Source organism: Corticium candelabrum, chromosome 20, assembly GCF_963422355.1.
Source record: "Corticium candelabrum chromosome 20, ooCorCand1.1, whole genome shotgun sequence".
Lineage (NCBI taxonomy): Eukaryota > Metazoa > Porifera > Homoscleromorpha > Homosclerophorida > Plakinidae > Corticium > Corticium candelabrum.
Window position 1 is genome coordinate 2,477,447 of NC_085104.1, and position 14,176 is coordinate 2,491,622.

General features: G+C 42.3%; 3 protein-coding genes across 3 annotated transcripts in view; 2 read left to right on the forward strand and 1 right to left on the reverse strand.

Annotated features, from left to right (window-relative positions):
- Positions 1-2,866, forward strand: part of LOC134195577 (uncharacterized) — a 3,667-nt gene extending 801 nt beyond the window's left edge. Inside the window, exon 1 of the mRNA XM_062664621.1 lies at positions 1-2,866. This exon is cut by the window's left edge and continues 801 nt beyond it. Within this exon, the coding sequence (XP_062520605.1) occupies positions 1,175-2,569 (1,395 nt within the window). The 5' untranslated portion in view covers positions 1-1,174 and the 3' untranslated portion in view covers positions 2,570-2,866.
- The window catches only part of LOC134195576 (NPC intracellular cholesterol transporter 1-like), a 15,566-nt gene extending 3,907 nt beyond the window's left edge, over positions 1-11,659 (reverse strand). Inside the window, exons 1-15 of the mRNA XM_062664620.1 lie at positions 11,440-11,659; positions 8,518-10,294; positions 7,892-8,003; positions 7,771-7,831; positions 6,980-7,108; positions 6,656-6,838; positions 5,435-5,549; positions 5,286-5,365; positions 4,971-5,159; positions 4,817-4,906; positions 4,129-4,319; positions 3,820-3,935; positions 3,284-3,422; positions 3,163-3,218; positions 2,887-3,019 (exon numbers count right to left, since the gene is read on the reverse strand). Coding sequence (XP_062520604.1) covers positions 2,887-3,019; positions 3,163-3,218; positions 3,284-3,422; positions 3,820-3,935; positions 4,129-4,319; positions 4,817-4,906; positions 4,971-5,159; positions 5,286-5,365; positions 5,435-5,549; positions 6,656-6,838; positions 6,980-7,108; positions 7,771-7,831; positions 7,892-8,003; positions 8,518-10,294; positions 11,440-11,490 — 3,422 coding nt within the window. The 5' untranslated portion in view covers positions 11,491-11,659. The remainder of the gene's footprint in view (positions 1-2,886; positions 3,020-3,162; positions 3,219-3,283; positions 3,423-3,819; positions 3,936-4,128; positions 4,320-4,816; positions 4,907-4,970; positions 5,160-5,285; positions 5,366-5,434; positions 5,550-6,655; positions 6,839-6,979; positions 7,109-7,770; positions 7,832-7,891; positions 8,004-8,517; positions 10,295-11,439) is intronic.
- Positions 11,660-12,108: 449 nt separating this feature from the next.
- LOC134195540 (uncharacterized) lies at positions 12,109-14,027 on the forward strand. The gene has a single exon (XM_062664576.1). It carries the CDS (start codon positions 12,180-12,182, stop codon positions 13,701-13,703), a length of 1,524 nt encoding a protein of 507 aa, XP_062520560.1. The 5' UTR covers positions 12,109-12,179; the 3' UTR covers positions 13,704-14,027.
- The last annotated feature ends 149 nt before the right edge of the window (positions 14,028-14,176 follow it).

Sequence of the window (14,176 nt, forward strand, 5' to 3'; positions counted from 1 at the left end):
AATTACCAGACAATTACTGATGGTTTTTCCTCCGTGACTAATTAATAGCAAAAACTAGAATTACCCTGTTTACTGGTGCAGCAGTAACGGCGACAACATCCGTCAGTTCGCGCTATTATTTCTCTAAACAGCTCTTCTATAACTACACTGCTCATAATTAAAACCATGAGTCGGATAATTGGTTGCCCCAATCAGATAATTGATTGGCTGAGTCGGATAAATGGTTGCCCCAACCGGATAATTGGTTGTCTGAAGCGGATAATTGGTTGACCCAACTGGATAATTGCACGGGAAATACTGTAGTAGTTGGACAGTACATAGTACCATGCATTGCAAAATGTATCATAGATAAAAGTTCAAATATATGTGACAAACAAACAGACAGACAGACAGACAAACAGACAGACAGACAGACACATAGACAAACAGACAGACAGACAGACAGACAGACAAACAGACAGACAAACAGACGCACACATAGATAAACAGACAGACAGATAGACACATAGACAAACAGACAGAACAGACACATAAACAAACAGACAGACAGACAAACAGACAGACAAACAGACAGACACATAGACAAACAGACAGACACATAGACAGACAGACAGAACAGACACATAGACAAACAGACAGACAGACAGAACAGACACATAGACAAACAGACAAACAGACAAACAGACAGACAGACAGACAGTTTGTATTGTTTTCTTTTAAGTGTTAGAAGTTTGTTTTTAAAATGTAGTTCTAGTGAACTCTCGTAGTTGTAGAAATTTACATAGTTATCTTGCTACCATTGTATTATAAATATATGTTTGAAATAAATTCTATTTGACAGACAGACAGACAGCCAGACAGACAGTACTCCCACAGTAGCTCTCTGGTCTACCAGCAAGGCGATTGTATTGTCATCATTCCATCTGAAGAGGGAATCCACCAAGGGGACCCCTTGGGTCCAGCTCTGTTCTCAACCGGTATACATTCAGTTCTGTCAGATTTAAAGGGTTCATTTCCTACTGTCAGAGTTCTTGCCTACCTAGATGACATCTTTTTGGTGGGGGAGAAAGATGATGTTCTGTCGTCCCTGGATTATCTAAGACCAGCATTCTCTAATATTGGTCTTCAAATTTCTTCCAGCAAGTGTGAGATCTATTCCCCATCTGGACCTCTGATGTCAGGCAGATCTGATCTAGATGCCATACCTGTAGTTAGCGATGGGACTATAGTTCTTGGGGCTCCAATAGGCAAGAGAGAGTATGTGTCTGCAGCCTCTAGCCAATATGCTGAGAGTGGAAGGCTGTTGTGTGAGCAGTTGATGAAGTTGGGAGAGGTACAGAGTGCAATGCTTCTTTTACGATTCTGCCATGTTCCTCGCATGAACCATTTAGCACGTTTAGTTTGCCCTGACAGACTTCAGGCAGCTGCCGAGGTCCATGATAAGATTTCTCGTGAGACCTTCACTCACGTATTGGGATATAGTCACCTCACTGACTCTTCCTGGATGCAAGCTACACTGCCGGTCAGGTTTGGTGGTTTCAGCATGTCACCATGCCTCAGCACTTCTCGATTTGCTTTTCTTTCGTCCTGGGTTCACACTCTGGTTCATCTGCCTATTCGTTATCCAGACCTCAAATCCGCACTGGATCTTCTAGTCAACTCAAATGGTGTCGAGGAATCGATAGCATTTTCGCTGATGCAGGCTGGCAGTGATGGGACAGATATTACTGAAATGATTCAAGTTCCAACTAAACTACAACAGAGGCTGACACGGCAACACGCTAAAGAAAAGACGTCAGCAATGATCGAGAAGGCCCCCTCCCAGCGAGATGCTGCTAGGCTAAGATCGATTCAAGGCAAGGGCGCTGGAGCCTGGCTGAATGCTATGCCCACCTCAAATAAGCTCGCACTAGTTTCCCGCGATTTTCGTTTGGCGGCTTGCTTGAGATTGGGGTTAGCCATGCCCTTCGATGGCTGTATTCGTCAGTGTGACTGTGGTTCTTTTCTGGACAGTTGTGGATACCATCTCCTAACATGTAAGTGGGGCGGTGGTCCAGTCTGGACCCATGAGTGTATTGCCAATGTATGGTCAGACTGTCTGCGCAGCTTACAAATGCACCATCACAGAGAGCCACGTCATCGATACATTACATCTGACAACCGCCCTGACATAACAGTTTTCGATGTTGGATCAGGGTCCAACACAGATTTAGACATTTCGCTAGCACATCCCTGGAGCAGTGAAGTAATTTCAGCATCAGCATCTACGGAAGGTGCTGCAGCATCCAGGAGAGAGCAGAAGAAAACGGAAAAATATAGCAGAGAACAACTTCTTGGTAAGGAAACAGTGACAGCAGTCCCACTAGTCTTGGAACATTTTGGTCGATGGGGACAACAAGCAGAAATGTACCTACAGCATTTGTCAAGTAGATCAACGGATGCCTATGGAACAACAAATGCCTCCTCATTCAAGACACATTGGAGGGAGCGCATGTCCATTCAGCTACAAAAAGCCAATGCTCGAGTCATCTACAGGAAAGTGGAGAGACTTTTAGATGATGCTAGTTAATTTGTGTTTTTCCAAGGCCATTTGGCCTTTACTTTTTTTTAGTAAAGGAGCAAGCACGTGTGTAGTTAATTGGACTGATGAGGACATTGTGTTGTAGAGGATTTAGCCTCCATCTGTACGTACTTTGTTCTATTGAATAAAATACCTTTGACAGACAGTCAGACACAGACACAGCCAGACACAGACAGACACAGACACAGACACAGACACAGACACACACTCTCTCTCTCTCTCTCTCTCTCTCACACACACACACACACACACACACACACACACACCTATACATGAAGACATTGCATGCAGTTTGATATGCTGACCTGTAAGGAAAGACTTTTGCCGTCCCTTCCAGGGCCAACGTTAAATTATCCGAGATCTCTCGAGCTCGTTTCAGTGCATCGATGAAGTCAGTATCAATCGCTAGCGCCGTATGAAACGATGAAAAATATGAGCCTAAAATCCAGAAACAAATAATTAATTAACTAATTAATTGACAAAGTTTTGTATCAAGCTACTTTGGTCACTTATTATTCAAAAAACGAAAAACTTTGTTGCAATCCAAGTAACACACCGAGCTACATGCTAAAGCAGCTTACTTGTAATCGAGCTGTTGGTCTTGAAATCGACTGCTTTGCCATATGCTGCATGACCACTAGAAATGAGACCAAAATAGAGTTTGCAAGTATATTGTGATATGACTGTTGGTGTGTGGCGTACCCTTTGCTGCATGTTTGGCTTGGATTGTCTTTGAGGAAGTAGTGTAGGTAGTGATAGAATTTATTGGGTTTGGGACTGAAGCAGGTCATGAGATCACTCTGATTGAGGCATTTCTCACAGTCTGAAGTCCTTTGAGAAACTACAAACAAACGAACGGTGGAGTCTATCGTATGCAAACACACACACACACACACACACACACACACACACACACACACACACACACACACACACACACACACACACACACACACACACACACAGTGCAAAAGGAAACAAGCTCACTCCACTGTGCTACAGAAGTTCAAAGTCCCAAATCATGTGCAAACATAATAACTTGACTTCAGTGGCCTCACAACACTAATCTATAACTGAGAGTCCGTTTATCCAACTAATCAAGTTTTCAACAGCCCCACAGTCATTGAACCAACAAAACAAGCAAAGTTCAGTGCATCATACGTATTAGGTATCCTTAGCTATAACGACTACCACTAAGTGTAAACAACATCCACTAGACAATAGAACAAAATGCCTACCTGATGACTTGCAGAAGTCGCCGTTGTTCACATACACTCGACAACAGTTCGTATTCGGACTCACCCACGAGAAATAATCGTCCAACCACGAATTGGGAGCGTTCGCAATCTTCGAGCTAACAAATACAAACGTGAGACAAACACAAATGCATACCAACACAAACAACAGTAAACAACAACGAAAGTGTCTCATAAAGAACGCAGCTGTATCATCCCTTAATTCAGGCCACTACTTTCATAATCTCAATCATCGACGGCGAGCACATCATGTCCATACGATACACAAGAATCGTTGCCGAAATGCCTTACTAGTGTTTGATCTTTGCTTGAGCGGAAACTTGTGCTGTCACTGAGTTGTTGTTGCAGCCGGGTAGGCTGCATATTCGATTCTGTTCGTCAGGATTCGAGTAGTTGATGCCGTCTTTAATGACGAAGTAGACAGGCGGGCCGACTCGTGCGTACTCGGCCAAATCTTTGAAATAGTCCTGAAGGTAGGAGTCCTATGACAAGAACAATGTCAATGGAATAAACAGGTAACAAAATGTGGAAAATAAATAAAAATTGTCAAATAAGTAGACAGAGAAACAGACAATATGGGTACCAAAATGTAGCAAATAAATAGAAATTGACAAACATGTTGACATACTAACAGACAAAATGGTACTAAAAAGTAGTAAGTAAGTATTGTGAGATGCATCCCTCCAATACAGTAGTCTAATGTATTGTGAGATGCATCCCTCCAATACAATAGTCTTACATATTGAGAGATGCATCCCTCCAATACAATAGTCTAGAGAGATGCATCCCGTCAATACAAAATTGACAAACAAATAGACATACAAACAAACAAAATGAGTAACAAAATAAAACGAATAAAAATATTAACAAACATGTAGGCAGACAAACAGACAAAATGGGTACAAAAATGTACCAAATAAATAGAAATTGACAAACAAGTAGACATACAAACACACAATGTAAGCACAAGTGCGTGTACCGTTGGCATCGACACTTTCTGATCCAGACCGACGTGTAAATGATTCATCGCCACTAAACTGGCAGAAAAACCACCGACGAAAACAGTCATCTAAATCAGCCAAGCTTTCTCATCATTTCAAATGTCAACCGAATGAAAAACACAACGAACTCACCACAATGGCCCTTACGATGTCATTGAGTACAAATTTTGAGTAGTAATCTCTCATTAAGGTATAGAGTAAAGACTGTGAGCCCTCGGCACTCTCGGGAGCATTTTTGTCACGAACACAACACATGATGTCGATCCGTTTTCGCTGTTGCCGCTTGGCATCGAGATAGAGAAGAGCAACAAAACAAGTAATCTACAATACAGAGTCTGTGAATATATAGTTAGTATACCAAGCTGTAGTCAGTCCAAACACACACACACACACACACACACACACACACACACACACACACACACACACACACACACACACACAAACCTGAAGCAAGAAATCAATAAGAATGGCCATGCCGGCACACAACGAAAACGACCTGACGGCTGGCATTATAGTCAAAGCCCCTGTGTCAAACACAGTTGTCCATGTGAGCAACACAAATTAATGCACAACAACAGAACTAAATTGCTGACCGAGAAAAAATGCAACCGATTCTGAGAGTCCAGTTAGTAACATGCTTGGAGCAACTTGACCCAATACAATGCCAACTTGGTCGGCTAAGTCGTACTGATCGGGAAGGTTTCGTCTCTAGACAATAAATCAATACACACCATGTCTATTGGCTGTATATACATATTATCTAATGCAACCAAGTGATATATATATATATATATATATATATATATATATATATATATATATATATATATATATATATATATATGTAGGTGTGGAAACAATGGTCACACACAAACTGACACACACACACACACACACACACACACACACACACACACACACACACACACACACACACACACACAGACAAACACAATGGCAACAGGCAAAAAGGATTAATGAAGTATATGAAAAGCAAGCAAGAACAAGTACATGAACCTCCACAACAACAACAACAACAACAACAGCCACACAGATGCACAAACAACCTTCATAAACACACACAAATAAACAAACACACAAACATACACAAACACATAAACAAACATACAAACAAACAAATAAACAAACACACAAACATACAGACAAACATATAAACATACAGACAAACACACAAACATACAAACAAACACACAAATAAACACAAACACAAGCACATATATATATACAAACACACACACAAACACAAACACAAACATACATACAAACACACAAAAAACACACACAAATAAACACAAACACACACACAAATAAACACAAACATACATACAACAAACACACAAATAAACACACAAACACACAAGCAGACATACATACAAACATGCAAACAAACACACAAATAAACACACAAATAAACACACACATAAACAAACAAGGTAAAATTTGAAATGAAAAAAACATGCAAATAAACACACAAATAAATAAACTAACACACAGACACACAAAAATACACAAATAAATAAACACAAACAAACAAACACTACATAAATAGACAGACAAATCAGACAGACAAAATCAGACAGACAGACAAACAAATACAAGAAAAAACCTAAACAGTTGAATTGCAGTACACCAAACAATGACAAACAGAATGACAGTACAACAGCAAGCTAGGACTGAGATCAACCGATACACAGAAAGTCACATGTGAAACTACTGAAACAGAATTGAAACAAATCCTAAACATCTCATCCACTCGAAGACAAAAATCTTGTCCTAGTTTGCAATTCAAATACCTGGAATGCTTGAACAAGTATAAATATGTTGTCGACTCCAACTGCTAATACAAGAAATGGGATAACTTCAATGACGATTAGAGTCACGGGTTGACCGAAATAGCTGAATAAGCCAATAGATGAAAGCACGGCACTCAACACGATCAGCACACCAGCCAAGCCAAGTGATACCTTGCTGTCAAGCTACAACACAACTCATCATCACAACAAGAATCACTGTGTGTGTGTGTGTGTGTGTGTGTGTGTGTGTGTGTGTGTGTGTGTGTGTGTGTGTGTGTGTGTGTGTGTGTGTGTGTGTGTGTGTGTGTGTGTGTGTGTGCCTACCAAGAGACGACGTACTGACTGGATGTGGCCCAAAAAGATAGCGACATAGACAAACATAAGAATGTAGCTGATCACAATAGTGATGGCATCTGATGCACTTTCCCGATGAATCTCAGCTGTAATCGAGCTCTGAAAAGACAAATGAAAGTCACAACAACAACAACAATAACAACAAACAAACATGTACGTATCATAAGTAAACTACACAAAATCAGAAATGCATCCCTCCAATATGATAGTCTAATGTATCGTGAGATGCATCCCTCCAATACAAGTCTATAGTGTAATGTGAGATGCATCCTTCCTATACAATAGTCTAGTGCATTGTGAGATGCAGCCCTCCAATACATTAGTCTAGTGTATTGTGAGATGCATCCCTCCTATACAATAGTCTAGTGCATCGTAAGATGCATCTCTCCAATACAATAGTCTAGTGTATTGTGAGGTGCATCCCTCATAGTCTAGTGTATTGTGAGATGCATCCCTCTAATACAATAGTCTAGTGTATTGTGAGATGCATCCCTCCAATACAATAGTCTAGTGTATTGTGAGATGCATCCCTCTAATACAATAGGCTAAGTTATAAATATCAGATTAAAATAATTAATGGATATTAGAAACAAAGCATTTGTTCCATTTACACAAAGTTCAAGACTTTATTTACATGTCTATCAAGTTTATGCAGTCAGACAATTGCATCTGTCTGTATGTCTGTCTGTCTGTGCATGTTTGTCTCTCTGTGTGTCTGTCTGCATGTCTGTCTGGCAATCTCGTTTACAAACTAAATTAACCTCGGATTTGTAAGCAATAGTAATCAGATCGCTTTTGTAATTCTTCAAGTAATCGATAAATCTACAACACAGCAAACGACTGAGTTAAGCAATTGTCACAATACTCACTGATGGCCATTACAATTCCTCCCAAGCCTCGGCTTTCTTGTTCAGCAATTCGTCGACGTGATTGTTTACAATGATAGTCAGAAACAGAGTGTCTGCCTCTGTGTATGGCGGAACCAAGCTCGAGTCTAGACACGTTACAATGATTCTTCAAGAAACAAGCAATCAGCAACAAAGAATGAAACACGAGGGTACCCAAGGTAACAGTAGTTACAAAAAAACTGTGAATTTTTAAGTTGTATTTATTATCATATCCCAACACAATGAAGAGATATAACAGATAAACAGACAGATAGACAGACAGACAGACAAACAGACACATAGACAGATGGACAGACAGACATGCAGATACGTAGGCAAACACCTCTTAAACCAAGACAACGTAGCTCCACTGTGCTATGCAAGTTGTAATAAGATGAATCATACCACACTAACAACTTCACACACACACACACACACACACACACACACACACACACACACACACAGACACACACACACACACACACACACACACACACACACACACACACACACACACACACACACACACATCATCATCATCATCATCATCATCATCATCATCATCATCAACATCATCATCAACCCTCGTGTACAAGTATCACCACCACTACGTCTTACCATTATATCCACCAACGCCGACGTTTGCTGGCACGATTCCTCCGTAATCAGCCAAACATGGAATCCCAAAAAGACTGTCATCCGGCGACGTCGGATCATTAAAACAGTACTTGAGATGGCTGTGATAATCATCACTCAAGATCAGAAAACCAGGTGGGTAAGTCATATCAAGACGTGTCAAATTATTCTGGAAATACTGCAACACGCTCTCGATCGCACACAACTTGTTGTCAGGATCCAACGGTTGAAAACAGATGTCGCCTATACGAACGCCGTCTTTAGTCATCAGATTAGTGATATTGTATTGTAGCCAATAGACTTCAGTCAGCACCGATTTATTGAAGACGCCACCAAACAACGTAGTCGGATGTCCAATCGCAAATTGATCTGTGTAGTTATACGGTTTGACGTTTGGTGCCCGAATGATTACCTGCTCTGTACGATAGAAAGGTCCAAAGTGTGAGTCGAAGTAGTTCTTTTCTAGCCGCGAACGACTGGTCGGCGCCGACCATAACTCGACTGGGTTAGTCGTCACTGTGAGTCGTATGATTCCACATGATAGTGCGAGGACAGTGATGATGGAAAGAGAGATGACGGTGAGCGGATACGAGGCACATAGGGTTCCCCACCAGCGAAAGAAACGTATGAGGGTAATTTCCAGGGATAATCCCGCACGAGTGATGCACCCGGCATCCTTGATTGATTCCGGCTCTGAGTTGTTGTACGGTCGTAGCTCTTCCGACCCGTTTTCTTCGTTCACAGAACTGTAGTGAGCACTTTTAGTGTCACGTCGGTTGTCTAGCAACGCTTGCTGTGCCATCAAGTCATCGAGATCTTGACGAACTGAGGAGTATGGTGTCGACGCACTCAACGACTGTTTGCTACTGTGAGTCGATTCGTGCGTTTCTATCCTCTCGGATCGAGATCTGCACGTTCGGATCAGCCAGCAGGGCACGAACACAATGAGAAACACGGAGTAGATGATGATGATGATCACCATGACTCCGTCCACTGATCCGATCTTGAACGAAGGTGCTGGTTTAGGTATCACCGGCGAAGACACACACGATTTTGGACAGTCCGAACACGAGCAATGGAATCCACAATGCGATCCACTAACCGGTTGATCACAACGATACAACGTCTGATTGTACGGCTTATAGTGAGGATACTTGTCAGTTACATTGAAGATAATTGGAAACGGTGCCAAAGGATTACTACCCTGGAAGTTGAGAAAACGCTGTGCATTACACTGAGCAGGAGTATAGCTGCCGCAGAGAGCTGATATCACCGGCTGGTTGCTCGATGGAAACTGAACATGACGACAAGCATTAAACAACGTGTTTGCATACCGACGTGTAACCAAGTACTTGATCTCTGAGACCGTACATGGCGGATTCGTACAGACAGATCCGGGTGACCCGTTGACTCCCAGAACTTGAATGAAGTTTGACTGGTGAGGGTCACATGTTGATGCACAATAGAGATCGCGAAAGTCGTGCCAGCAGGACGGGCATCGGCTCAACATAGCGGCCGGTATCTGCATGTTAGATGACAAAGTCATGAACATGTTGTAATTGCAGCATGTTGTCGTGTTCTCTCCTTTGTAGATGTTGGGGCACAAGGTTTGTAGTCCAGCGAGCAATTTTTGTCCATTTTGTTCGTCGAGAACTCGTTTGGCCGTACCGTTGTAGTAACAATTCAATTCCTTCTGTGTGGTCGAACTTTCTCCACACTGGCCGTACCATACACAGTGACCTTCGTCTCCCTGAATCATCTGCAAACAGCACATCAGTATTTTATAGCGTTTGATAAATCACAAGAGTAGGAATAGATTATTAGACAGTAAACTGATCGAGATTGTCTCACAAATGTTAGTGACTGCTATAGCACTGGAAAGCACTACAGGTGTGTGTGTGTGTGTGTGTGTGTGTGTGTGTGTGTGTGTGTGTGTGTGTGTGTGTGTGTGTGTGTGTGTGTTGTGTGTGTGTGTGTGTGTGTGTGTGTGTGTGTGTGTGTGTGTGTGTGTGTGTGTGTGTGTATAAGCCAACCTGCGTGGCAACTATAACGTGTGCTCTTCTGAGGTGGATCATACAGTGTCGGTTTTTAATCTGTGATAACCTCACAATTGTTTTGATCTTGACTTCAAACGGCAATACGCAAATACATGAATTGATTGAATGGATTCATTGATTTGTTTACCAATTTGTCAACCCTGATTGCCCATTGTTAATTAACTCAGCTGATATTTTTGCAAGATATTTTATATTCTAAAAAAGTATATTTTGCAATGTTAATTAAGCCGCTCAGGAGATATCGTGTTTACAGACAGACAGACAAACAGACAGACAACACACGCACAGACACAGACACACACACACACACACTCACGCACGCACACGCACACTCACACGCACGCACACGCACACGCACACACTACACCAACTTCTCCGTCAGTGCATTCTAACTCCAATCACAGATTCACTGTAGCACAATCGACAATTGCTACATCAAATGCTCATGAAGCCTCTTCGTCAACACTCACGCCGGCAAGTGTGAATGCAATGCTAAATAATCAAAGAGGAGTCACGCGACGCTCTAATAAACATCACATTGTCCCAAAAGAGTAACAAAACAGCCCGAAAAGTGAAAGGCAACGCGTGCAGCGAGTGACAAGCCAGACAGACAGCCGTACCAGTCACAAGACAAATTGCGATGCATTCACTGTAAATTAGCTTGGGGAGTGGTTGAGGTCAACCAGATAGGTTGTGAAGGAAAAAGAAACTGCACCCTATGACTGAATTCGACAGCCACGTGACGTCTGTTTGACTGAAAGTTGCTCGAGCGAAATCCGCCGAGAAAGGCTTCGCGTCTCGAGAGGCGCGGACTGACGTCGCTTTCTCTCAAACGCTTTGTACTCACCTGAAGAGACAGAATGGTAAGAAGCGTGACGTGTTGTAGAGAGTGCCGCATAGTCTGGCGTGTCCGTGGATCCTCGAAAACTGATTGACTGCTCTTGGAGCCTTCGAGAAGATCGACTGATGCCAATTCGATGACGCAATAGAGAAGACCCTATGACTCACAACCACGTGCGATGCGGTGGACCAAATAGGAGAGTTCCTTTACTCCTGCTCACTTCCGGTCTTGCTTACAGATACGGGATCTAGAAAATACGGGACTCAAACCGTCTAAAGTTTAGAGTGCCTGACCGCTAAGTTTCAGCAATCAGACACATGAGGTGACGTGCCACTCAGTAGTTTAATGAGAGGTAAGGTGTAGTTATAATTCATATTAGCTACCATTTAGCAGCGCGTAAGGTGCCGTTCAGCATAAATGTCCCCAATTTTAGCGCGCGTTAACTTCGCATTCCCAAGTCTTACACGCATAATTTGCATACTCACGTGATCGGCATCACAAGATCTACCTATGGCACACGTGACTAACTTAGGAAGAGAAACAGAATCTTCGCAAGCTGATTGGCTAAGCAGAGAGGGCGTATTCTAAAACTCTAACGTGATTGGTTGTTGTCGTAGCTCTGCCTACCTATTGGCATGGTTACAAGTAACTCTGTTATCTTCAGTATGGCGTCTATGCGTTGGAGGAAACGTTCTTTGCAGGCAGAGAAAGCGGCGAACGCAAGAAGACACAAATTGAATGTAGATATGTCACCAGAAGAAGGCGGCCCCGAAGAGGTGCTAAGATCTACGCACAAAGACGACGACGGCAGCGCTTCCTCATCTAGAGAACAGCCAGAAGGTTCGGTCAGCTTTACGGAAGAAGACAGCTGGCAAAGAATCAGTGAGTGGATGAGAGAATTGGAAGCTGACGATCTCAAGATGGTGTCGCTACTTCTCTTTCAGTTCCATCGTAGGGAGACGTCAGCAAACGTAAAACAGTCCGCAGAAGCTGTTGCCAGAGTGGTGTCACGAGATGAGAAGACGATTCGACGTTGGCGGATGGATTTTGTGGAAAATGCAGGCGAGTTTTCAGAAGATGGACGAGGTAGAGATTCAAGGATTAGTGTAACGTATGACGAGGAGTGCAAGAGGAAGGCTATGAAGTGGGCTAGAGAGCATTCGTGTGTTAGAGGGCAACCAAACATGACATTGAGTGATTTTTGTCACTATGTCAACTCTAATCTTCTTCTCAACTCTTCTCTGCCAGCTGGGTTTCCACGGAAAATTAGTTTGTCTACTGCAAGGAGGTTTTTGATGGAATTAGGTTTTAGCAGGGTTGATTCAAGTAGGAAGGGGCTCTATATAGATGGCCATGAAAGGGAAGATGTAGTTAATGAGCGAAACTTATTTTTGCAGTCATTGCATGACTTGGAGTCTACTCACCGTCCTCCTCCCCTACCAAATGATGTTCAAGCTGGTGTTGAACAACCAGTTGCAACTGGCAACTCATCGGCCACCAAAATATTAGTTACCATTTTTCACGATGAGTCCAGCTTTCAGTCGAATGAGGATCAGAGATTTGTGTGGAGCCAACCCGATCAGGTTGCTATCAAACCAAAATCTAGAGGGTCAGGGAGGATGGTGAGTGATTTCATAGAGGAGTATTCTGGGTATCTTAGGCTCTCTCCAGAAGATTTTGAATTAGCTAAGGTCGCCTGTCCAACAATTAGGCAAGAAGCTAGGGAAATAATTGAATATGGGGAAAACAGAGATGGATACTGGACCCATGATAAATTTATTGGTCAGGTCAAACAGGCAGCAATGATAGCAGAGTTCAAATATCCTAAAGATATGTACACCATTCTGTGGATTTTTGATCAGAGTTCAAACCACAAGGCAAAGGCAAAGGATGCTTTAATTGCGAGTCGGATGAATGTTGGGCCCGGTGGAGCACAACCAAAAATGAGAGATACTTTGTACAATGGAAGACTTCAAAAGCTTGTTGATGATGCTGGGGAACCAAAAGGACTTCGTCAGGTGTTAGTTGAGAGAGGAGTTGATGTACAAAATCTGAAACGAGAAGATATGGTTTTTGTCTTGTCAAAACATGAAGATTTTTTAAATGAGAAGTCAGTTGTTGAGTCTTATCTCATGTCATTAGGTCATCACTGTCTATTTTTACCGAAATATCATTGTGAGTTAAATCCCATTGAGAGAGTCTGGGGGCATGCAAAGAAATATACAAGGGCTTACTGCAATTACTCTATTACCGGTTTGCGAATTCTATGATTCCTGCTTTGGAAACTGTTGATGTTGAACTTATCAGAAGATTTTTTAGAAAGGCTAGGGACTATTTACAAGCTTACAGGGATGGACAAGTGACTGGACATAATGTGGAAGAGGCCGTAAAAGTGTACAAGTCCCACAGAAGAGTATTGCAGAACAAATAGTTACATAAATATTTAGTGCATGAATGAAGTTTGTAGCTTTTCTGTGGTTTTGCTGATTGTGAATGGTGTCGTCTGAGTTTTCATGCAGGTTTGAATTTTTGTGCAGGTTTGACTCTTTCTATCTAAGCAATGGAAAGGAAAATAGAAATTTTGGTTTACAGAATTGAAGTTTTCGATCTGGAAATTCCCCTAGCAGTACATGTTAGTCTGACCGTTAGACTATATGTGAATTATAGGGCGAGGACCACGCCCCTTGTAGACCCTTTTTGCTTTGTTCGTGAGAGAACGAAAGCGAAATCGGAGAAACGGGTT